Source organism: Lissotriton helveticus, chromosome 12 (genome assembly GCF_964261635.1).
Source record: "Lissotriton helveticus chromosome 12, aLisHel1.1, whole genome shotgun sequence".
Lineage (NCBI taxonomy): Eukaryota > Metazoa > Chordata > Amphibia > Caudata > Salamandridae > Lissotriton > Lissotriton helveticus.
Window position 1 is genome coordinate 578938350 of NC_136073.1, and position 26574 is coordinate 578964923.

Below are 26574 nucleotides of genomic sequence, written 5' to 3' on the forward strand. Positions count from 1 at the left end.
AATTTAAATACAGATAATGCAGCCTATATCCACAGGCTACACTGTCCAGTACTTCAACTAGAAATTCCACCAAAATCCACAAACAGCACAGCCTGTCCAGGGTTTTCTACAGAGAAAACCTTGCCTTTAACAGCAAAACCCTCTGGAATGATAGAGAGGAAGAAGTGGACAGACAAGCCCCATAGGCTGCCATTATGTGGCTCAGAACAGGATACTGTGCCTTTAAGAGAACTTTCCAGAAGCCTCACAGTATCCCAGAATGCACTGCAGGTCCCTTTTACTTACAGTTCTTTTTTCCGGCTCTTGCTAGCAGGACCCTGGAGCATTAGCTCTTCTTTTTTGAGCTTTTTCTATACAATTTTTGTGATAATTTTGGATTTTTGCAGCTTCACTCGACGTCTTTGGCCTTTATCTACATTCTGCTGTGTCTTTTTGGCAGAATTTCTGCAGTCTTCTTGTCTTTATACTAGTCTGACAAGTGCTTTGTCTGCAGCTGAACTAAAGACCAAAGCTGAAGCTCACAGGGTTTGTATTCTGTGCTTGCCTGTGTTTTTTGACACATGTCTTCTCTGTAACTTCTTTTCTAGGAGGCTTCGGCTCCCAGGTTTGGAACAGAGGAGTTTGAAGGCATCTTTAGCCTCTGGGTAAGGAGAGGGTAGGTCCTCTACCGAGTCCCATGCTGTGACCTCTGGGGTTCTCCCCAGTAAGGGCACGTCTGAGCTATGACGCGGTTCCGGTCAGCGTCGAGGACGTCATGGAGTGCCTCGACGTCATGGGGTGCCTCGACGTCATGGGGTGCCTCGACGTCATGGGGTGCCTCGACGTCATGGGGTGCCTCGACGTCATGGGGTGCCTCGACGTCATGGGGTGCCTCGACGTCATGGGGTGCCTCGACGTCATGGGGTGCCTCGACGTCATGGGGTGCCTCGACGTCATGGGGTGCCTCGACGTCATGGGGTGCCTCGACGTCATGGGGTGCCTCGACGTCATGGGGTGCCTCGACGTCATGGAGGAGTGATGCTCGACGTCATGGAGCAGTGATGCTCGACGTCATGGAGCAGTGATGCTCGACGTCATGGAGCAGTGATGCTCGACGTCATGGAGCAGTGATGCTCGACGTCATGGGGCAGTGATGCTCGACGTCATGGGGCAGTGATGCTCGACGTCATGGGGCAGTGATGCTCGACGTCATGGAGCAGTGATGCTCGACGTCATGGAGCAGTGATGCTCGACGTCATGGAGCAGTGAGGCTCGACGTCATGGAGCGGTAAGGCTCGACGTCATGGAGCGGTGAGGCTCGACGTCATGGAGCTGTGAGGCTCCTTTTGGGGCGTTGGTCGCTTGGGCTCCGCTATCGTCCGTTGGGTCCAGACGTCACCGTTATGGATGGCTCGGCGTCTCGGTGTTTGACACCGAAGTGACATTTTGACGTCTGGGTGTTGGTCAATGTCGTAGAGACAGTCACTGTCTTAGTGATGGTGACGTCTTAGTGAGGTCGACGTCATGGGTTACAGCCGCGGAATACTTACCGGCGCTTGACGCCTGGGTCTGGTTCCAGGCCTCGCTCCATGGTGAGCCTCTCTTCGTAGGAGGGGACTTTGTGTTCCCGGCACCGTCCACTCACGACGCCGAGCAGTTGATCAGCGTCGGGGAACCCTTCTGATGGGGAGTCTGTGGCTGCTCACCACGTGTAAGCGAGGGACGTTGGTCCTTTTCATTAGTTTTGAGTATTCGCATACCTACTCATCGGCTAGGTCGCCTCCTGCTCTGCCACAACTGGTGAGACCACCGGGGATGTTTCGGAATTCTCTCGGTTCCCTCTCCCACCCACCACCCCAGGGGCCTTTGGCCCCTCAGTCTGCGAACCCCCTTGCCTTGATGCCAGGGATGCGTCTTCCATGAGTACGGGGGGTCTCTCTCCGACTCTTAACTGGTTGGCGGTACTTAAATTTCGTCCACTACCACCTGCCAGGAGGTTCTGGCTTCGAACGTACTCCTGACTTGGTCACAGGGGTGGCGGCAAGTAGACGTCATGCTGTGCCCTGCTGCTGCTGGGCCGTTGTGGTAAGATCCCTGTGTGGGGGTGTTTTCTTCACCGATTTGTGGTTCCCCTGCCGAGAGACAGGAGGGAAGCCTTGCAAGAGATAGTCTACTGGGCCTGATGGTTTCAGATCTAAGCATCGTGTCGGAGCGGAGTCTTCTCTCCTGCCAACCCCAAGGTATTGTGGGTTTGTCCTACGTTACCATACTTGTATTCGTCTGACGTCTCTGCAGCCTGCGGCTCAGCAGTGTGCTTCTACTCTCCCGTTCTTTGGGCAACCCTTGGGCTGCCATGAGGGTAGTGAGTGGCCCGCATGAAGTCTGAATTGCAGACTTTTGGAAGGCTGTAGGTTTGGGGCGTGGAGAACGGCTTGAGGCCTTCGGCCTTTTCAAGCGGCCTTTTTCCTCCCAGAATTGGTCTATGGTCCCGGGCCGCCATTTAATACTTCACAAGTATATTGTGCGCATACGCAGGAGAGCTTGATGCTCCTCGGCGAACAAAGGCCGGCCGGGTCTAAGTCAGTCTTCAGTTCATCAGCCCTCCTCCAGTAATTCCTCCGGTCAGCTCGCGGTTTCAGGCGCGCGAGCTCCAGGCGGAGGCCGATATCCTGTTAAGGAAAAGGGCGATAGAAGACGTACCTCTGTCTCAAAGGGGAGGAGGTCTGTACTCCCGGTTCTTTCTGGTTCGCAAGAAGGACAAGAACGAGTTCAGGCCCATTCTGGATTTGTGACAAGCAAACAAGTGGATTCGCAGAGAGAAATTTTGCATGCTGTCGTTGCATCAGATTTATCCTCAGCTGCAACAGGGAGATTGGCTCTGTGCCATAGATCTACCGGATGCGTACTTCCATGTGCCCATTGCACACAAACACAGGAAGTTCCTGCGATTCCAAGTCGGCGCCAATCATTATCAGTACACAGTACTGCCATTCGGGCTGAAGTCTGCGCCCAGAACATTCTCGAAGTGCATGGCAGTGGTAGCTGCACACCCGAGGAAAAACAAGGTGTTTGTCTACCCGTACCTGGACTATTGGTTGATCAAGGCCTCTTCCTTCTCGGAAGCTCAAGCACACTTCCAGAAGACGTGCGTTCTCTTGAACAATCTGTGGTTGCACATCTACATGTCCAAGTCTGTCCCGATTCCGGTCCAGTGCATACAGTACTTGGGAGCCTCCATCAATACGCTGTCGGCAAGTGTGTCTCCTTCGGAGGAGAGACGATTATCACTCCTTCGGGAGGCTCAGGCTCTTATGTCCGCTCCATCTACAACAGTGAGGACGGTGTTTTCTCTACTGGGGTCGATGGCCTCTTGTATCTTCCTCACGCCACACGCACGGCTGCACATGAGACCTTTGCAGGAGTGCTTGGAGAATCAGTGGGATCAGAGGAAAGGATCTTGGAACGACAAGTTATGACTGTCTCTGCATGCTCTTTGTTAGAACCGGGAGTCTCTGGTTGGCAAAGGTAAGTACCTTGGCCCAAGTAGGGACCCCTAGCTCCGGTCAGGGCGACGGAATAACCCTCTGAGATAACCCCTGCTCACCCTCTAGGTAGCATGGCGCGAGCAGTCTAGGCTAAACTCGGAGACAATGTGGATAACATTTGCACTTAACACAACAATAATCCCCAATCCACCACAAACTGAGACCACACAGGTAAGTATATATAAAATATAACTTTATCTAGTTTCAGCAAGGGAAATCAAGCAGTTGCACGATAATCACTTCATTATTAAAATGAGGCACTTAATCTTAATGGTGGTACGTAGTTTCAGGAAGTTGTCATATAAAAACAAATGTCTCAAGTCTCTTCAAATCAGTATTAAACCTAATGCCACCGATTTATAATGGCTACGCTCTAAAAACGAGCAGTCCAAACAATGCCAGCGTTATTAAACTATGCCCTAATGGTCCCCTGGCTTCAGGGACCACAAGCGCTCCTAGCGCGTCTCACCCGGTATCCTGAGGGAGGGGGGACTTCTTTCCCCGTGCTCGCGGTGACGCGGGTCCCCCAGGGGCACCTCGCGGGGGAAGGCTCAGTGTGGCTCCCGCCCGGCCGGTCTCCGGACGCTCTCCGCCCGCTCTGGATCCTTCAAAGAGCAGCGGGGAGCAGAGACGGCAGGCCAGGGGCTGGAGCACATGCGGAGATCCCTCGGCGAGGTCAGGTCACTTCTTCCCGGGCCCGGCGGGGATCGCGATGATTCCTCGGCTTCTTCGGCTGCCTCAGCGAAGGCAGCCAATCCCCTCGCGGCTCCTCAGGCGAGCCTCCACAGCACCCGGGAGTCAGCCAATGGCAGTGCGGCTCCCGGGACAGGCAACGATGACGCTCCGCTCCCTAGGCCAATCACGGCCCAGCACTGCTGGTGACGCTGCGCCGCACGGGCCAATCCCGTCGCGGCGTTAGTGAGGGGGCTCGGCTCCCTCCACCAATGGGAGCGCGGCGGCTTCGTTCTTCGCCGGTTCAGCGCCGATCAGGATGGCGCTTCCCTCGGAGGTTCTCTGGCCCCGGGCAGCGGCGGTGATACGGCCAGCAATTGTTTTTCAGCGCCCCTTGCGCTGCAGAGGCTCACAGGTCTCCGGTCTGCCCCACACACGTGTCGATGAACACGTCGACTTTGGCCCTGCAGCAGGCTGGGTCAGCGCGGCGCTCTCAAGCAGTAAAGAGCAGCCAATGCTCTAAACAGGCAAACCACACGGTTGCACGATCTCCTCGCCACACAGCAGCTTCAGGGGGGGGGGGCACAGCAGATTCTTGTAGCCTTGGGCAACCTTTATGTTCCTGGGTTGCAGACAGGGAGCCAGCTCTTCTCAGGCCCTTGGAGATTCAAGCTGTAGGCACAGCACACAGCAAAGTCTCAGCAGTTTCAAGCAGGCAGGGACACAGCCCACAGCAAAGTCCCTTTCTCCTCCTCAGCTTCCAGTGATACAGCAGAACAGGTCAGCCCTTAGAGCACACAGCAAGGCAATCTTCCTTTAGTTCTCTCGCCGTCCTCCTTCCAGCAGAGGGTCCGTCTTGATTGTAGAATTTCAGAATCTAATCTTCTGTAGTAAGGGGTCCTTCCCTTATACCCCTGAACGCCTTTGAAGTCCTTTGTGCAAGGGGATCCTTGGCTCTGGAATGTTTCTGGTGTTCTTCTTCCTGACAGCTTCAGGGCCAGAGGTGACAGTGGGTCGGCAGGGGAGTTAGCCAGCACGGTGGTCAGGCAGGCACAGCCCAGCACTATCAGGCTCTTCTCTCTCCCCTTCCCCGGGCAACAGATGTCGCCTTTCACCCCTGGGCTGACTCCAACCCCCTCCGGGGCCCTGCAGCTCCTGTCACGCAGGCATTCCACACACAGGCCCAGGCACACAGAAAGGTTTATACAAAAGAACAGCCACTTCTAAAAATGCTATTCTCAACCCCAGGATCCAAAAACAACCTTCACCAAAAGATGTGTCATTTAATTCTGAGTTCAGGGATATCTTTCATGGATGTTCCATCTTGTTCCTATAGGGAGATAGGCTGGGATCCAATGGGACCAGCCTCCCCAGGCTACCCTAGGGAGCCCTACAGCCCTACAGCAGTGAGCACACAAAGTGGCTGCTGCTCTCTACCAGAGCATGTTACCTGCACTAGTACACGCTCTACCCTATCCATTCACTGCACCCTACCCAGGGGGGTACCTGGAGCCTTCCATAGGGGTGGCTGATGTGCACAGACAGGGGAGGGTTAAGCCCAGCCAGTGGGGACACTGGCCAGGCAGACATGGCAGTCCACTGACTGCACACAGGCCCTGCGCTGGCAGGCCTGAGACCCCCTTTTTGAGCTACTCATGTGGGTGGCGCAATCTGTGCTGCAGGCCCACTAGTAGCATCTGTCATCACCAGCCCTGGCACACACAGTGCACTTTACTAGGGACCTCCTGGTGATACAGATATGCCAATCAGGTATACCCAATCAATATGACAATTTACAGAGGGAGCACTTACCCTCTGACACTGATCAGCAGTGGCAGAGGGTCCAAAGCATCTAAACCAGCAAAAACGAAATCCAGCACAGCATCAAAAATACATGAGTCAGAGGCAAAAAGATGGGGGAAAACCATGCCAAGGATGTCAGGTCTAACACTCTTCAGTCTCTGAAGTGGTGGTGTTCAACGGAGAATCTCCTCAGAGGGGTTCCCTTTCACAAGGACATTCCCACACAGACTATCGTGACGGATGCGTCTCTCCACGGCTGGGGGAGCGCATTCCGGAGACTTACAGATACAAGGAACGTGGTCCCCGATGGAGTCCACGTATCACATCAATTTCCTGGAACTCAGAGCTGTTCACTTGGCACTGAAGGCGTTTTTTTCTGTCCTTCCAGACTAACTCTCTGCTTGTACAGACGGACAATACGACCACGATGTATTACCTCAACAAGCAGGGGGGTTCGAGATCGCGCACTCTATCGCAGGCGATCTGGCACTGGCTTCTAGCCAGAGGACTGACAATAACGGCTACCGATCTGCCAGGTGTGCAGAATGTTCAGGCAGACGGACTGAGCAGACTGATTCAGGAAAACCACGAATGGGTCATAAACGACGAAGTACTAGGAGAAGTCTTCGCAAGGTGGGGGACTCCAGACATAGATCTGTTCGCCACCGCCGAAAATAGCAAATGCCGAGGCTTCGCCTCCAGGTACTTCCAGCAGGGGACGCTGAGGAATGCGTTATGGATTAATGGGTCGAACAGCTTTCTGTGCGCTTTTCCACCCATTCCCCTGATTCCGGTGGTACTCATCAAGCTGTCCCAGTCCAGGGCGCGGATGACCCTGATTGCCCCGGAATGGCCCAGGCAGTGGTGGTTCACGGACCTGCTTCACCGGTCTCTCCTTCCTCACATACGGCTGCCGTGAGGCCGGACCTTCTCACGAAGTTCGGGAGGCAGATGTTGCACCCCAACCTCTCGTCTTTGAGTTTGGCGGCATGGCTCCTGAGAGAGTGCAATATGGCCATTTGAATCTACCAGAAGATTGTATGGACATACTGAAGGAGGCTAAGCGACCTTCCACTAGGACTTCTTATGCTTACAAGTGGAAGAGGTTTTGCATCTGGTGCAAGTCCAAGGACTATGACCCAACGACGTGTAAGGAAGATGTCATCCTTCCGTATCTTCTACACCTGGCGCAGTCTGGCCTTAATGTCCATTCCATTAAGGTTTATCTTGCTGCGCTGACTGCCTACAGGAAATGCCCTTCACAGACTTCCTTCTTTCAGATCCCTGTGATCAAAGATTTTTTGGAAGGCTTGAAGAAAGTGTTCCTGTCCGGCTTCCTTCGCCTTCATGGGAATTGAACGTGGTGCTGTCCAGATTGATGAAGGAGCCTTTTGAACCTGTTCATGAGGCTTCGTTGCAGCACCTGTCCTGGAAGGCGGCGTTCCTCGTGGCCATTACATCGGCCCGCAGGGTGAGTGAAATTCAGGCGTTGTGTTGCCAAGAACCTTATACTGAATTTCATGCTGCTAAGGTTGTTATGCGTACTCACCCTAAATTTCTTCCAAAGGTTATATCTGATTTTCATGTTAACCAGACCATAACTTTACCTACGTTTTTTCAGAATCCTTCCTCTCCAGCGGAAAGGTCCCTGCATTCCCTGGATGTTAGGAGGGTGTTGAAATTTTATATGGATAAAACCAAGGATATTCGTAGGTCAGACCAATTGTTTATCAATTATGGATCAGTCAGGACGGGTCTTGCTACCTCTAAACAGTCCATCTCGAGGTGGATTGTGTCCTGTATACAATTGTGTTACGATAAGGCTAATAAGACCTTAGTCGGTAAACCTAAGGCTCATTCCACCAGGGGCAGAGCTGCCATGACTGCTTTGCTCCGTAATGTTCCAATTGCAGAAATCTGCAAGGCGGCCACTTGGAAGTCGGTCCATACCTTTGCTAAGCTTTACTGTCTGGACACTGATGCCAGGGCAGATGCTCAGGTTGGGCAGGCTTCGCTGCGAAATCTGTTCGCACAGTAGTGGTGTTATTTCTCTGTTCTCCACCGCCGCTTTGGTGTGGGGATGGGCTTGCCATTCTATTCACTAGATTATGACTATACACAGAGATCCCCTACTACAGAAGGAGTAGTTTCTGTCCTGTAACTCCAGTTCTGTAGTAGGGGAATCTCTGTTATAGTCATAAGCGCCCGCCCTCCTCCCCGGTGGAGAGAGATATTCATGTACGAAATGCTACAGGTCTGGCGTGTTAACGCCTTCAAAAAGAACTGAAAGTAAAAGGGACCTGCAGTGCATTCTGGGATACTGTGAGGCTTCTGGAAAGTTTTCTTAAAAGCACAGTATCCTGTTCTGAGCCACATAATGGCAGCCTATGGGGCTTGTCTGTCCACTTCTTCCTTTCTATCATTCCAGAGGGTTTGGCTGTTAAAGGCAAGGTTTTCTCTGTAGAAAACCCTGGAAAGGCTGTGCTGTTTGTGGATTTTGGTGGAATTTCTAGTTGAAGTACTGGACAGTGTAGCCTGTGGATATAGGCTGCATTATCTGTCTTTAAATTCTCTCTTAAGTGTCTGTGCAGTTCTGCATGTTTTGACAATTTAAGAGATTATTTTTGATTGCTCCGGGGTCCGCGCACATGTGCGGGACTATTCACTAGATTATGACTATACACAGAGATACCCCTACTACAGAACTGGAGTTACAGGACAGAAACTACTCCTTATAGTTACTTGAAATAACTAACTTGAATTTTAGTGTTGTTTAGGCAGAGCCTCGGGCAGCGCGCATGCGCTGCTCTATGGGAGGCTTCTTGTGAGCACTCTTAAACTTCTCTGTGCGGCTAGGACTTCCCCCGCGCATTAGGTTGGTTGTTGCCTGTGTCAATTATTTTTTGTTAGCAAAGGCTCGCTCCCACACCGTTTGGCGTGCGGGAGTGTTAGCGGCGCACAAGGTTTCTGCTGCATTCCTTACAGTGCGCGCGCACTACTCGCAGTCTTCTTGTCTTTCTCTTTGTGTTTCCACCCAGGGCCTCTCTGAGTACATTCGTTACAGTGCGCGTGCAACACTCAGTCTTTTTGTCTTTTCTTTCTCTTTGTGTTTCCCCGCTTCTATGTTGTAAAACGTCAGCTATTAGCTATTGAGTACAAAACACATGCCTAACATTGTAGGTATGCTTCTTTAGGTAACTTGAGTTAAATATAAAAGTAAAGGGGATGGGAGGGAGCTGTTTGCATGGGTGACGCTGTTATAACACCAAGCTGTTCGCTTGTTAATTGTGGTCCTGTGATGCAGGTGCTTTCTTTCTTGATATCCTCCTTGACTTAAGGAGGTGATGACGTTTTATAGAGCTTGTAGCATTGTCTTGGTCCTCAGATTTAGATTTTGCCGATCTGTGATCCGGCCATTTTCCGTGATGCCATTGCGGCAAGAGAATAACTGTACGACCTCAGCAGAACTCCTGACATTGTCGCTCATTCTACTCCTCTCACAAGCTCTTCTTGGCGTTAGTTTGTAAATACAGATTCTGGCCCGGCCGGCATACAAATCTAATGCCAACTTTGCTTCTGAATAGTATGGTGCGGTTTTTCCTTCAAACCTTTTTACGCTTTGTGTCAGAGGATGTGGCCTAACATACAGAGCTGCCGCCTTTGGTGCCGGGGAACTGGGTTCGAGTTACGGCGTTGCCTCAACATCCTGTGATTCTGGGCAAAGCACTTAATCTCTCCGTGGCTACCAAAAATATTTGTTTTAGTTAGACCTCCCATCTAAAAAGTCTGTCATTTTTTTTTCCATGGCATCCAATGAGCTATTGCACAAGATGCAAAAGTGGTGCAGATAATCCTGGTAATGCTTCAATCCATGGCGGGACAGCACCCAGGATAATATGCTGCATGACTAACCACTTATAAGGTCCCAAAGGCTAGACCTACTGGCTATGCCAATGCTTGTTTTGTTTGTTTTTGTTTAAAACGTGTTTAAACTGACATTTTCACTTAACGGTAAGGTCGCTTTAACCTTTCTTTTTCAGCGTGTTTGTGTAGAAATAAATCAACCCAGAATAAACCTCATGTTAAAGAAAATTTAATGTTAACACGTGTCAATAGTTGCTACAGCACAACACCAATGGGACATGAAATTCAAAAGTTATGGGGCTATTTTAGCTTCTTCTCCCATCTCTGCTGCACTAACTTGCCCTCATCTCCTAATCACGAGTTTGTATGATTGTATGACTAAGCAGCTGGAGTGACTCTGAAAGGAAATGCAAGAACAATTGCATCTTTGTGTCTGAAAAATATCTGGGCAGTGGCCATCATATTTACATCAGTTCCCAGGACTCTGACGGGCCTATTAGCTGCTTTTCACTACCAGTATGTGGTTAGGAGGGACAGTTCTCCTTGCTCCCATTAGGGTCAGGGGTACACTTGCTACCTCGTTGGATGGTTTTAGTAATTTGTGAACACATCTAATATTGTGGTGAGGATTGGTCAGGTTGTTGGTATCGTTATGAGTGGGTTATGGTACATGCCATTCTCTGATATTATATTGATTGTTGTATTATGATAGAAGTTGGCGATCTAGAAAACCCCAGTCCCGGCCTTGTATGGTCATATTGGATGTAATTCCTGACGTTGTAAGTGGTATTGTTTTGTGGGTGGGAAAACATGCTTATGATAATAGAGAATGTGTGGTTGGAAGTTAAGGTTAAGTTAGTAGGACAAGAGTGGGAGAAAATGTAACCGATGTTCATGTTCTTAAGGTTTTTTTGTTGTAGCACCTATTGATGGGGCGCAACGGACAACAGGCCATATCTGTTCGGTTCGCAGCTGCAAACAGGGTTCTGTGCACCGATCTTCTTTCTCGGACTTCCCTGATTGCAAAATGGCACCCCATGAAGAATCGGTGTGATTAACACATGCGTTGGGGGTCTGTATGCAGTTGCCAGACAGGTGTAGGAGGAAGCTGTCAGCTGCTCTGGGCATCCTTTATCTTTACTTATTTACCACGCTAAAAGTTTTCCCATTGGAAAGTTTGAAAACATTAAAAAAAATATTGCCTACTTTTTAATTCATGATGTATCCCAGACCTTTTGAACCCTGGGAGAGTTTAAATGTTGCATAAGTAAATACAATGTTGCATAAGTAAATACATTTAACAGCCACTTCAGCAGTATTTGCAGAATTTCTTTTTTTTGTGTGTAATTCTCTCCCGGTGCTTGAGTATATCGGGGAGGAATAAAAAAAACATGAAAACATCCTCATTGTGTAAGGTAACGGGAGCAGGTGTTTGCTAGGCACTTTCTCTCTATGACCCGTGTTGATTCATTGCCACAGCCCCAAACTAAGGGAAACTAAGGTATTTTACCTCTGTTGGTGTACTTAATCCTACCCTCCCACAGCTTTCCAAAAAGCGGACATGTATTTTCTCTTTCTGGGAGGACTGTGGGAAGGGGGGTGGGTTTTCCTTTGAAGGAGGGGTGCCTTTTTCTGCCTTCCCCCTCTTATTTTTTGCCTCGAAACGCCATCCTGCCATAGGCAAAGACAAGGGATTTGTTTTTCTTGTGTAAACGGCCAACAGCTGACCACATCCCTGGTGTCCTTGTTTGCCTTGGAGGTGAAGGAAGGGCAGGAGAGATAATGGTTGTCCCTCTGTCCTGTTTCCTAATTGCGAAGAGAACTGTCCACTGTACCAGGCCTCGGTCACCATAATTATTCTGAGGGGGAAGGAAAAGGGCCATGACTGCTTTGCGAGTTCTTTTGTTTCGGTGTATGTTTGTGCAGGTTCTCCAGTGTAAGGCACGGAGTGGCGTGAGGGCAACATTATCTCTCCTATTGCCTTTGGGCCAAACAGTTGAAAAGAAATCCATCTGTCATCCTTGGGTAATGCAGGGAGGAGGCTAAATGTCAGAAGATACCCTCAACCCCCCTGTGCAAGGCACATGAACTACCATCTGGCCTTGAGATGTCCTGAAGATTTTTCCGAAGAAATACCTCTCCCCACCACCCATGGGAAAGGCATATAGCAGGGTGGCCAATATCGACCCCCCTCGCCTCTATCCAAGGCGAGCAGTGCTGGACAGCACATGTGAAAATAAAATAGAATACCTTTGTCCATTGAATCTGATGGAAGTGGGAAGAGATCATCGCCATCCCTTCTCAGCTTGTAGGCAAGCAAGGAAGAAGAAAGAACCCCACCTTCGGGCAGAGAGCGGGTGTTCTTTCATAAGGGAAGGTCTAGGAGGTTTCCTCATTCTTTCCCGGTGGCTGCAAGGCGAAGGATATTAAACACTTTAACAAATTTGCACCAAAACTGGCATACCTAAGGGTTGAATTCTAGACTCCCATCTCCTCATTTCCCCTGCAAATTGATCAAGTGGGGAGCAGAAAGGCCCAAAACCCTGAAATTTCTCAGAAGGAAATTGACTTTATACTCCGGTTACAGTAATTCTAAGGGCTTCTTTGGTAGCAAGCACTGATTCCAGTTTGCTGCCCCGCATGACTAAAGACGAAAATATTTGCATCCAAAAAGCTGTTGGTCTCCTTATGGTAGTAGGACAAAGGAAACTTAACTGTGCTAGAAGTTTGAGATGGACAGTTCAGTTAGCAGTCAAATTAAATCAAACAAACAAAAACTAGGACTTCCAGCTAAAAGTAAAGGTTAGTCAAATCTACACCATGATAAGTACTGCGAACATAAGCAGAACAAAACCTAAACATGCATAAAATGTTCATTACCAAGCCAAAAGTAAAGACTAAAACCTTCAATAAATTAGCACAGTTGCCTACCGTGAACTCACAAATAAAATAAATGTATGTGGTCACTGAAATGCCTAATTGGAACACTGTCCAGTTAGTTAGCGTGATGGTGGGTTATCTAAAGGTGGTGTAAGCCTAGATAGGATAAACCTCTAGGCGCAGGGTAGCACAGTAAGCACATCGCGTTTGTAACATTCCTATGTGAAAATGCTTCTGTTTGGGACTATTTTGTTGTTTTTGACTTTCTGAAGTGGAAAGACAGACGGCACTTTCCTTGCAGCTGGACTCCATTCGAGCTCGCCTGCCATATCTTTGAGTTTCTACTCCTTAATTCAGAATCTCCAGTGATTGAACGCATTGCCTACTTCCAGGCACTTACCACACAATCAAAGGAATTTTGGTAAACGGGTTGACATCCAATGATCTCATGATGTCCAAAGAGCATTGATCTGAATGAAAGCTTGGGGGACTTTTGCTGGGGATCTCTTCATATCTGTCCAACGAGAATGTTTGTAGACAGGTGAACTCCAGAGGCCGAGATTCCCCTTACCCCTGCTGTTGAGCACAGGGTCTTCTGGATGAAACTGGATGCATCTCTGTGTGCTTTCCTTGAATTTGTTATGTGAAGTATATGGAAAAAAGATTCATTTATAATGTACTGGCTTCCCTTCAAATGGTGCTTTCTCAAATAGAAATTGCATCCAGTCTTTTTGAAGATTGCGTTGTAAGGGAACGTAATGCTAACCTTTCGGTGTCATACCCCCCCTGGCAAAAATGCTGCTCTACTTGGGATGGACTTTGTGTCATGCTGTTGAACTGAAGTGGACATATGTTTGTGTGAGCTATTGGGTGTGGGTTTACATCCTATTGATTTTGATGAAATTGACCTTTCTACCTAGACTGGAACACGTGTGGAGTGTGCAAAGGCAGCCTGAAAACACTTTTACTCACTTCATCTCTTTTCTTTGACAGCGAGTGGTTCAGAAGAGGTGACCAGTGACGAAGACGAGGGAGCAGTTATTCAGTTTCCCTCTGCCCCATCTGGGGCACTGATCCAGTGCAAGTCCCTGGATTGGTGTGACTTATTCATAACAAACAACCTCTGTCACCGTGTCCAGGTAAAGTTTAACAAGTGTGTGCTCCTGCTGTGTCAGTCCACTTCTGGTAAATGGGTTTCATTGGAGATTCATGACAGAATATTCCTAATGGTTTACATTAGATTTCTCAGCCTTGTGTCCTTCCTCCCAGACTCCTGTTAATCTCAGCCTGTGGTTCTTGACAGCAGTTCTGTTTGGTGCTGCTGCATCTATATTATCTTTGAGTGATTGATTAAAAAACAGTTCTCCCGTCACTTCTTGATGTATTAAAGGTGAATGTTTTTTCTATTTTTCTCCTTTGATGACCTCACCGGGATCTGCACTTGATTTCACCTTCCTTTGGGCTCACACGGGAAACAACCTTTACAACGCAACTTTTACAACGCACTACCATTACAACAAAACTTTTATTATGCAACATCCATTACAACGCATGCAATTACAACGCAACCATTACAACGCATAACACTACAACGCACACCACTACAACGCATGTCATTACAACTCAGTCATTACAACGCAACCATTACAACGCATAACACTACAACGCACACCACTACAACGCATGTCATTACAACTCAGTCATTACAACGCATACCATTACAACGCATAACATTACCATCCAACACTTACCCTACTGTTGCACCCCTGGAGTTGGATGGTAATTTTTACCACTACACTATCCAACACTTACCCTACTGTTGCACCCCCTGGAGTTAGAATAGTAATTTTTACCCCTACACTATCCAATACTTACCAAACATGCAATGTAATGTTATGCGTTGTAATGTTATGCGTTGTAAAGGTATTATGCGTTGTAATGGAATGCGTTGTAAATGTAGTTTTTAAAATGTCGTTGTAATGGCATGCGTTGTAATGGAATGCGTTGTAATGGATGTTGCGTTGTAAAAAATGTGTTGTAAAGGTATGCGTTGTAAAAGTGTGCGTTGTAACTTCATACATCCGGCTCACACATCAGTAAAATAGGTGAACTGGTATTGCTACACTAAGTCAATTAAAAAGAGTAATCTGAATTGAAGCCCAAGTCCTTATTGCTTTCTAGCTCGAGTATGTAAATTCCATATAAGCGAGAATACCCATGTCGTTACTAAAAGTGGTCCTCAATGGGCCACTTAGGCCATCCGTAAAAAATGTGAGCACTTAATGCCAACACTGATTCATAATGTGGCTTCAAATTAAAGCCAGAATCGAAGTCAAGATTTGCTATCTTGCATATAAAATTACTTGTTTAAAGATACTGCCTTACCTATCAGTATAGCTCACTAGTTCAGCAGGTCAAGGGACTCCGAAGCAAAATAAGTTGCTTACCTTTTGTAAGAATATTCCCTGTGGATACATAATTTTCCTGCAAATTCCTCACCTTGAGAATAACCTCCCAAGCAGTACCTTTTTGGTGCTGCCAGAATTCACCGTGCTTCTTAACTGCAACTGCCCGCCGGATATAACACCAGTGTATATTAGGCGTCAACCTGCATGCTGAGGTCAGTTCTGCTCCTCTGCGAGGCATGGACAGGAACAGCGACCAGAACAGTACATGAAACGTTTTCACGCCCTTGGATCTTATGCTCAGCACGTATTTATGAGAAGGAGTTGGTAGTCAGGAATTTGATGATTATGTACCTACCAAAGATTATCATTGTTGAAGGTAAGTGACTTTTACTTTTGATACATGCATAGTGTGCCGATTCCTCATGTTAAGAATGAGTCTAAAAACAATATCCTCACTGAAGTGAGAATGAGTGTTTCCAGTTTACCAAGCAAGTCATTCTGCACGCTCCATGCAAAGTATCTGTCATGGCTTGGGCTGTGGGGCAGTAACATCTAGCAATGGACTTGTGCTCCTAAGATATTGAAGAGCCTGGAATCCGAGAAGATTGCTATGATTTCGAATAATGCCCTGAATGGGCTAGGTTCTTTAAGGAAGAAGAGAATTTCTTTTCTGTGACATTTCTTAAGCTTTTTTGTCAGAAAGCTGTTTTTGAGATTGTTCTTTCCTTCTATAAGAATGGGTGCCTTTTAGCGCCTTCCTTCGTGTCTTATCCAAATAGAACTTGGCCTTCCACTCTAGTAGGTTTTCGGATGCATTAGGGAACATAAGTCAGAGGCTATGGCATCTTCATCGGATTGAAGTCACCACATGCAGATGCCATGTGCAACGGGCAAAGAGATCTTTCTGCTTGCGGCAAATCTGAAACTTGCGGATGACCTAGTCATTGATATAGTAGAGAAAAATGAGGCGCAGAAAAACTGGAACTGACATCAGCGTGCCCATTGGAGGAGATGGAGATATACTGCTGGGAAGAATGTTTTGTTGGCTAGTCTTGACACCTGGGAGGATGTTCTTAAGGCGAGTAATCTGCAGAAAGCTGTATCTATCAGATTCTCAATTTACATGGAGCGCTAAATTCCTGTAGCTCTCAAGCACAAAATTAAACCTTCTGAGGTACCGGAACATCGGTATAGAACTCTTATTTAGGTGATTTAAGAGCTCCATGTTCTTTCCTGTCTTGTAGAAACTATTCAGACCTCACATCTCCCATTGAAAATGTATGAATAACCATCCAGTGATTCTTACGGTTCTGTCTCTTTTACTCTTTGATCCATGTGACCCCCCCCCCCCCATGTGCATTTACAAGCAATGTACTCTTTGTACTCACTTGTTTTTCTTGTGCATTTGATCTTGCGCCCATAGTAAAATACTTTTCCACCTTATGGTGCAGCCATGGTTTATAAAACTGGAAAATAAAATTAAAACCTAACCTTGCCATGGGTGACGATTTCAGACCCACGGCCTCTTTAAATCCACCTACTGCAAGCCTTTAATATCTATGCTTTTGGCCATCAAATTACTATTGCTTGAAATGCACATTTCTGCACAGCACCTAGGAGAGAACTCCTTGGTGATTGTAATATTAAAGAGTGGTTATATAAAACAACTCTGAAAAATTCTCCATTTCGACTATCGCTCTATTTGTTGAAGCCTTAGTTGCCTCTAGGTTGGACCTTGCCAATGCTTCAATCCTAGTTTATGAGGGTAGTAATTGAAGAAGCTGGGGGTCTAGGAATATGTTCATGATTTTACTCGGAAATATACATTTCTATATTGAGTACTTCAGTGGGATCCATAGGAGGTTGAGTGAATACCTTTGTAAATTCATTTTTCTTTCTGCACAGACTAATTTTACTACGTCCAGCCTTTAAAATACTAACTCTTAGTATGGTAGAAGCATTGCTTGCAGCTTGGTATTTTGACTTAAGTTTACTTTCTCTCCCATTGCTGATGCTGACCAAGAGTCCTTTTCTGGGGATATGCTGAGCAAGGACAGAGGAAATCGTTCTGAGGTAGTATAGAGGCCCCACCAAATTCAGAGTTTACCCTGTGGCATTTACAATGAGTGATTTCTCAATGTTTTGAAGGAGAGTGATTCGGCTGTCCTTTCCTGACTCTCTGCTTACTCATCATGAGCTCGATCTTTAGCAGTGGAGAATGAAACTAGAGTCGAAGGACATGGAAAACACGCTAAGTTGTGACCTTCTATATCTTTGGTGGGCGAGGTAACAGTAGGTAAATGTATGACCACTATTCCCCAGATACTCCATGGTCCCTTGTTCTGCGTGTCGATGCCTAGCTGTGCTCCAAATAAAGGCTCTGCCAGGTGACAGCTGGACCGTAACCAAAACTAGGTCTGGGCTCACGGGCAATAAGGACAAGCCTCACTTACTAGAAAAACCAAAAACGAGCACCAATATTGCCAACTTATTTCGAGGGTTACCTGTTTTTGCCTGAAGACTAACTGATCTAAACAGAATGTCACTGGATCAATTTTTCAGTCCTGAATGAATCAATTATTTTATTCAACTTTTTCACAACACATTTTGAAAAAGTTCACAAAGTTAAGAACATTGCTTACTTCACTCCACACTCACTCACACCCACACGTTTGACATATTCTTCAATCATTCAACCATGCATACAAACCATAGAAAACATAGAATAAATTTACATCAGTTATTACAACACATTATTTACAAACATCATTTTAGAACAACAGCATTGGGAAAACCTTTTTCAATTTTGGGCTGTTTTTTTGTTTTCTCAACTGTACTCCTAACGCTGTGTGTGCAACAGGGTCGTTTCGGCCCCAATACGCGTTTCGAAATCCCTTAGTTGAAGGGAAATCTCATCAGGGCCACGTAGCTCCACAAGGTGCTCAGATTCTTTAGGTGTCGGCTATTCGCCGCTTTCAACCAGGAATGTGTCTCATGAATAAAGTTTTTAAATTGGCGTGTTTGATCAGTTAATGGGGGGGCGGGGTGTGGAGAACCCGCAAGGCTCCCTGAATGAGATCCTACAAGGGATACCGCCGTCTGGCTCCGTGTTCCATTACAGGAGACTCAGATTCTATGTTTTCTATGGTTTGTATGCATGGTTGAATGATTGAAGAATATGTCAAACATGTGGGTGTGAGTGAGTGTGGAGTGAAGTAAGCAACGTTCTTAATTTTGTGAACTTTTCCAAAATGTGTTGTGAAAAATTTGAATAAAATAATTGATTCATTCAGGACTGAAAAATTGGTCCAGTGACTTTCTGTTTAGATCAGTTAGTCTTCAGGCAAAAACAGGTAACCCTCGAAATAAGTTGGCAATATTGGTGCTCGTTTTTGGTTTTTCAGGTGACAGCTGGAGGCACTTCAGATCCGCTTGTGGAGAGAGGCACAGTAATGGAGCAGGTCATGTTGTGAAGGGAACACCACCAGTGCCTGGACTTATGTGAACCTCCACTTTTTAGAAGTCACACCAGGAAGATTTCCTTTGCCCAACCCTACCCCTAGAGCTTTGTGCATGGTCTTGTCATCTGCAGAGCTAAGAATATGGCCAGGTACATCCCATCCCGTCCTTTAGTCTGTACTCCTAAAGATAGGGAGCTGTGGGGAATACGAAAGCTTTGCCAGTGTGTAAGTAAGGAACAGAGTGTCATTACCTCAATAAGTACACCCACCAAACTTGATGTTATAAAAATTGGCGTTTAATATTTTTTTATCTTGATATGTATCCAATGTATTGGGGGTTATCATAATAATGCCTAACTTGATGATGATTAATTTTTGGCTATAAACCTCAAACATTGGTCATTGCCCTTTCTAAAGTAATGGGTTTAAACTTCCCCGTTACCCTTGCGTCTTTATGTACTATGCTGACGTGTTGCCAAGTTGCATATTGCCCCAGTGCCCCTCCTGGCTGTCGGACCCAGTGGGGCTCTTATCCCACAGCATCTGCTTCTCTTCCCCTTCTCAAATCAGGAGAGAATATACCCTTCTTCCATAACATTTCTTTGGAACCCTTTGTTGAACAAAAGGCAACATTTAGCTACACTTGATGTTTTCATGAGAAGTATCGGAAATATGAATGCAGTTTATATTTGGTTGGAACCCTGTTAATGTGGAACTGGAACTTTATATAGGCAAAGCTTTACCTCCTAGCTGTTATAGTGCAGGAATGAAAAGTTTCACTTAACGCCGAGCACCGAGACGCAGAACGAAGGTGGCAATTAAGCGTTGTCACAAAAAAATAAAAGATCTGTATAAACAGGAACTAATGACAAGTAAACAGTCGTTTTGCAGCCTTATGTAGGGCCTAATGCAAACTTGTGCTAACATAATGTTGTCAGACACAAATGCTGTTGTAAATGTCAAGTTCTGTAAACAAAATTGTCAAAGCACACGTAGCGACCGGTCTCGGTGTCTGCTATTGTTGACCAATTCAAGGTGATAATTCACTGTACTGCTGATCAGTGCCCGCTGGGACTGACCCTGTTTGAGCATGGGCACCAATCATTCAATCAATCAGGGGTTTATAAAGCACGCTTCTCATCCTTGAGGACTTCAAGGCCCTGGGTGGGGAGTGCAGCTCCGGATCAGTCGAATAGCCAGGTCTCGAGTTCCTTTCTGAAAGTTTGCAGGGTGGGGAGCGTCAGATTTTCACCGGGAGCTCGTTCCAGATCTTGGCAGCGATGTAGGAGAAGGTTCTCCCTCCTGCTCTGTTTCTGCGGATGCGGGGGATGTCTGCCAAGGCGAGGTCGGCAGAGTGGAGGTTCCTATGGGGTACATGGAAGGAAACTCTCTTGTTGAGGTAGTTGGGTCCGATTTTGTTGAGGGATTTGTAGGCGTGGGTGAGGAGTTTAAGGTGACCCTCTTCTCGACGGGGAGCCAGTGGAGGTCTTGTAGGTGTTGGGTCATGTGTTCGTGGAGTGGTGTCCCGAGGACGAGTCTGGCTGCGAAGTTCTGGATGGTTTGGAGTTTGTGTATGAGTCCTGTTAATTCCAGTGTAGAGGGCGTTGCCGTAGCCTAGTCTGCTGGTCATCAGTGCGTGGATGACGGTCCTTCTGCAGTCAGGGGGATCCATTTGAAGGTCTTAAGGGGGATGCGCAGGCAGTTGAAACTGGCGGAAGCGACAGCGTTGTTCTGGCGGTTCATGGAGAGGGAGGAGTCGAAGATGATGCAGAGGTTTTGTGCGTGGTCTGTAGGGGTGGGTGGATTCCCGAGGGCAGAGGGCCGCCAGGTGTTGCCCCAGGCGGAGGTGCAGGGCCAGAGGATGAGGACCTCGGTTTTCTCTGAGTTGAGCTTCAAGCAGCTGTCTTTCATCCAGGCTTCAACATCCTTCATTCCTTCCACGAAGCAGTCTGGTACCTTTGGGATTCTTTATGAGTGAGCGGATGAGCTGGGTGTCGTCTGTGTAGGATACTATGCTGAGTCCATGCTGTCTGATGATGGCGGCGAGGGGGGCCATGTAGATGTTGAAAAGCCTTGAGCTAATCGACAATCCTTGGGGTACTCCCCAGTGATATCAGTGGGTTCGGTGAGGAAGGGAGGGAGTCTGATCATCTGGGTTCTGCCAGAGAGGAGGGATTGGATCCAGTCGAGGGCAACTCCCTGTATCCCCGCGTCGTGAAGTCTGGCTGCTAGCGTGCGATGTGAGACGGTGTCGAAGGCTGCGGAAAGGTCTAGAAGGATGAGGGCCGCAGAGTGACCCTGGTCAAGTAGCATGCGGATGTCGTCAGTGGCGGCGAGGAGGGTGGTCTCAGTGCTGTGATTGTTGTGGAATCCCGACTGGGAGGCGTCTTGGATGGAGTATTCTTCCATGAAGGCGGTCAGCTGAGCGTTTACTAGCCTCTCTGACTTTGGCCGCGAAGGGGAGGAAAGAGATGGGCCAGTAGTTTTTCACCCTGCCCACATTGTGTGTTACAGTACGAGGAGGCAGGCACCGCTGGGTCTGACCACTGTTTACACCAAGAAATGCTTGTGGCGGGCCTCGGCTGGGTCAAGCTGCAGGAGGATGGAGAGCGCTTTCTTGGGGACTCCTGAGCTGCAAGCAATACATAGAAAAGAAGACAAGACGTGTACAAGTCTGAGATGTCCTGTGTGAGATCCAGCATTGAAGTCCTGATGGAAACCAAAGCCTCCAATATTAGAGCCTAAATTAGATCAACCAAATAAGCTGGTGTTGAGGCTAGAGGGGGTAATGGAATCAAAGCACTGTATGATAAAGTACTAGTTATGCACAAATGTGGACTCTATTGATAAGAGTATTAACACTCTCCAGAAATTGAACTCTGGTTTCAGTTGTGTCAAGTCCAGATTCATTGATCACCATCTATAGTCGAGGTCGATGGCCCTCGAGCCTTAGCCCCTCTTCTTCAGTTAAAGTATTTGGACTCCGAGGGAGGACGTCTGTGTGGAGAGATGCTAAGGATCAGAGGCCCATAGTGTATTCCTAAAGTGGAGAGGTGGTAGGGCATTGCTTGAGGAGGCCAGCAGATTCTATAGGCAGTGCCCACTAATAGATCCCAGCCTTTTGTGAGAAATAAGATTCCTCTAGCCCGACATCTTGCACTAGAGTCCTTGAGCAAGCAAAGGCTTACCGATGTTTAAAGACTCTCCTCTTCAGAGGACTGCAGGCAGGCTTGTGTGGCCCTGCCAAGCGCAGTCTTTCCAGGAAGGGTGTGAAGGTTTCTTCTGGCACAGTGAACAAGCTGGAGTACTGTTGTCCTCTTTTCAATACACTAGAAGGTGGGTGGTGTGCAGGATGCAGGGAGGGCCATTTGTACTGGCAAATGTACATGTTATGGATGTTTACCTTCCAGATATTGACTTCCATTTAATTATAGTGGGAAGACCTATAAAACAAAGGGATGTCCCATTGCAAGTCATTCAGATTCTGATGAGAAAAAGCTAGCAAGTACCTTTCTGACTGGGTGTATCCGACTTGAAATATATACTGGGCTCTGCAAAAAACACATCTGAACAGTATTTTTTTGGGCTGCATAATGGTATTGGTTCATAGTTATTTCTATAAAACATTTAAAAATGTTCACTGTACCGGTATCCGTTTAAAAAATATATATTTATTTTTATTAAGTGCAATAACATTATAATCCGACAGAATTATACATCATTATACTGAGCATGACAATCCTAGTAGTACGATCTTCGAAACCGACCCCCTTCTATCTTTCCCCGTTGTGCTAACGGTTCGATGATATCCCTCTTATTCTACTACTGGAGTCAATTGGTGGGCCGCCTGTCGAGATTCACAGATATTTCCCCTGTACTCATTCCATCTGCCTCATATTTGTGTCTATTTCCTTGGGCATCCCCCTGAATCGTACACGGTTTGTTCCATTAACATACATCAGTCAAGGTCTTTCTTCCATGCTGTAATCGTAATCGTCGGTGTCTCGCACGCTCTCCACAACCATGCGATGTTGCGTTTAGCTACTATCATCCCCAGCGCCACCCAAGTCTTTTCCTTGCCACCGAGGTCCGTGGGTCCCCAAATATTCAAAAGGCATAACCCTATCTCGTGTTCTACTTGGGATCCTAGGATTTCTCCCATACATCATGTCACTGCAGACCAGTAGCACTGTATGTGCACACATTCCCAGATGACATGAACGAATGTACGCTCCACCGGTATCCGTTTTTAACTCTTGTCATGCTGTGCTATTTGATGTTCTTCTCCACACTGGAGAAACTTCGTCCAGAGGGAGCTAACAGGGGCGGTTCCTTTCTGAACTAAGACATAATATCCATTGGTGACAAAGTTCCTAATATGCCCGCTCAGCTTCGAAAGGGTGTAGACTGGATCTTTTAATGTGGCCAATGCCTAATTGAAACACTGAGAAGTATAAGACACTCGATTTGATGGCCTCAAGACCATTAAAAAGAATTTCTACTTCTACAGGCAAAGAAACAAGCTTTCAGTTCTGACCGCGTGTTTGCTGAACTAAATGTTTAATGTGCCACAGGCTTATTGACCATCTCTGCACAACATACTTAACAAGGGAGTGGCACATTTTTTTTTCTTCTGATGATTCTTTCATTTTTATGTTCAGTTGGTGGGGTCTTGAAAATGTTTGACTAATGTGGTGTTAGTAACCCAACCTGTTTTTTTGCATCTCGTAAATAGGTTCTGCACTATGTACATTTGAATACTTGCCAGTACTTCCAAGCATTGAATTGCAGAAGACATGGATCCTGGAAATTCTCATTTTGTTCTGTCATCTTTTACATTTAGCCTTTGTGTTTGACAGGCTCTGCAGAACGCCACTTTCACACTCCAGAGCACTGGAAGGAGCAAGGAGAACTCGCACCATCTCATGCAGACCCAGAGTGCAATACGTCCCAGGAGATCCAGAGCGAGGTCGACTTCTAAGCTCTGCTCTAAACTGGAGCAAGACTGCAACACCATGAGTCTGGAGAAAGCAGGTAAGGAGCGTCTCCATGCAGAAGGACAGTGGTAGTAGTGCAGAGTCCTGCGGGGATCAACTGGAAGGTCCTGGAGCTCCCTTACTGAATGTCACTGGCTAGAGGCACGCATTGTGGGCAATGCTGAGCAGCTCGGCTCCTAACCACCATGTATTTAAAGTCTCAACCACGGTCCATTGCAGACATTTCATTTCCTGGGACCATTCAATGGCTTTGACGTGGTCAGAAAAATTAGTGGTGAGGAGGTGATGATTTCTACTGAAGGACTAGATGCATAACAGAATTTTAGGGGAGTTCGTTTCTCTTTATTGGTTTGTTTATTGGAGTGGTGGTGGTTGTGGGGGGAGGTGGCTGGTTTTATTTGGCATTTCAGTACACTGAATGGTTCCTGGGCGGTTGGGATGGCCAGAGATAACCGATTTTGGGGCACAGGTGTTGAGTATTACAGCATCTGTAGCACAGCGAAGCGATGTGTAGGCGAGTCCTCAACTCTGCAAGATTTCATGAAGTCTTCTGCAAGCCTAAGATTGAATGTTGCCATATGGAGGGCTGACCTTTGCGTTTCAAAGAATGTCACGCCAGCATGTATGTCGCTGTTTCGATGGCTTGTTTTATACATAATGTTCAAAAAGCACTGTACTTCTGTTAATTTTTTAAAAATCATTTCAGTCTTTTTGTGTCCTGTCTCATGAAGTAATCTACAATAGTCAACAAGTAGAGGTGACACTTGGTTCAATGTCTCGTGTTTGCAATTATTTTGCGATGGCTCATCAATCAAGAAAGTAATAGCATCACGTGTACACATTAAGTAGTACTATTGTTAAGCTACATTATATATTGATTATGCTGCATCCGTTTCCTTTTTGGATGAATTACAATGCTAAAAAGTACTATATAAAATATATTTCTGATCCCGTGCTTGAAAATGTCCCAACTTGAGTTTGGAAAGTTGCAATCCACCGGTGTATGAATAATTCATGCAGCGGATTGGCTTTGCATACTTTAGTCTGTACCTCCCCCGCTCTTCACTCTCTTGCAGCCTTACATTTCTGTTTTCCTTAGTGCATTGATAAACACTTCATGGCTCCTTTCTCCTGACTCTTCGTTGTAAAACAACCAGCACTACGAGGACAAAGTCATCCCCCGCTGTAAACCTTCACAAAGAGGCAAATGATTTTAGGAGAATAAAGTCGGATTTGCTTCTTCACCCTATTGAGCAGGTGTGAGCAGCAAAAGTCGGTGCTGGGGATACTACTATTTATGAAGACCTTGATTTCTGCTGTAAGGAAGATTCTCCCAGAGCGCGATCTTGCTGTTTATTTGTGCTCTAACAAACCCCAAATCCTAATATGATAATTTCTATGTAAGCGTACCGAATGAAGCAGTCGGAGTCTCAAATATGTTGCGCAGTCGATGTTTTGACTTGAATCTTGTCCATCTTAGGAACTGTTGTGTAGCAAGATTTGCATGTACGCCACTGCAAAGATATGCCCTGGGTTAAGATCTTGGCTTGCACTCTGACAAGATGGCTGCTGTTCACTTTCATTTCCATCACTGAGACCTGTCAATAGAAATGGAAACATCTTTCGCTGCGCTGACTGCTGATATTACTGGACCTCTCAACTGCCTTTAACTCCGCAGATCACCTCACCCTCGTACACATCCTGAAATCTTGAATGGGATTCGCAAGAAACCTCCTTCTATTGTTGTTGGACCTAACATCCTGGCTGTAGTTTTCCCCCTAACTTTTTGCCTTAAGATCTCCTATATTTGGTGACTTCGTTTTTTCTTGCCTTGGGATTTGGCGCACTTTACCACTGCTAATCAGTGCTAAAGTCCTTGTGCACTCTCTTGAAAACTTCAGATTGACTTCTACTCAATTGGCATATTTAATTTACTTGTATAAGACCCTAATAAACTGGCACTACCAGTCCCCAGGGCCTGTAAATAAAATGTTACTAGTGGACCTGCAGCGCTGATTATGCCACCTAGTAGCACTTTAAACATGTCTCTGGCCTGCCATTGCAGCCTGTGTATGTGCAGTTTTAAAATTCCATTTCAACCTGGCAAAGTAAACCTTTTGCCAAGGCCCAAATATTCCTTTTTAATACACGCGTCACCCGTAGAGTAGGCCCTGAACGGAGGGCAGTGTGCAATGTACTTACAAAGTAGGACACATACTTTTAAGTTTTACATGTCCTGGTAGTGAAAAGCTCTTAAATTTGTGTTGTACTGCTGCAAGGCCTACCTCTCACATACAATAACATTTGAGTTGCCTTATTAACTTTTATACGTGTAATTTCGAAATGGGAATAGATGACTAGTTTATGTTTGGCGTCCCTTGAATTGTAAGGAAGAATCCTAGCTCACGGTGCAGTCGGATCTTAAATTACAAGTTTGAAAATGCCACTTTTAGAAAGTTGGCATTTTCTTGCCTTAGCAAGTTGGTGCCTGTAGCCTGTCTTTTGGTCACGTGACTGGGTGGAGTTGACGTTTGGGCTTTGAGTATTCCTTATAGGCATCCATGCAACATTGGGAGCATAGGTGTGACTGGATGGTCTATCACTGGCAGGATGTGAGGGAGGAGCTGGGCCTAGCCCCACTTACACCTGAATAGGCTCTGTCCTGTCTTCACACAAAGGGCTGCAGAATCTCTGTAGTTAGTTTGGAGCCTGGGCCAGGAAGGCAGGGCACTTGTGCACTGTAGAGGCATACCTCTAGAAGCTTCTCCTCACTTCAAAGTCACAATTGGGTATAAATACTGGACCTCCGACACCACCACTTAAGTACACATCTGGACCTGTGGATACTCTGGCAGGAAAGACTGCTTTGCTGCTGAAAGGACGGCTGCTCTGAAGGACTGTTGACCTGCTGCCCTCCTGCATGGGTGAGGAGGACTAGAACTGCAGTTCTTGAATCCAGCACACA

The 26574-nt window shown here is 46.8% G+C and overlaps 1 protein-coding gene across 3 annotated transcripts in view; it reads left to right on the forward strand.

Annotated features, from left to right (window-relative positions):
* The window catches only part of KIFC3 (kinesin family member C3), a 446810-nt gene that overhangs the window by 338224 nt on the left and 82012 nt on the right, over positions 1 to 26574 (forward strand). For all 3 annotated transcript variants that reach the window (XM_078670026.1, XM_078670025.1, XM_078670028.1), the window contains 2 exons: positions 13737 to 13882; positions 23472 to 23646. In XM_078670026.1, the coding sequence (XP_078526152.1) occupies positions 13737 to 13882; positions 23472 to 23646 (321 nt within the window). The remainder of the gene's footprint in view (positions 1 to 13736; positions 13883 to 23471; positions 23647 to 26574) is intronic.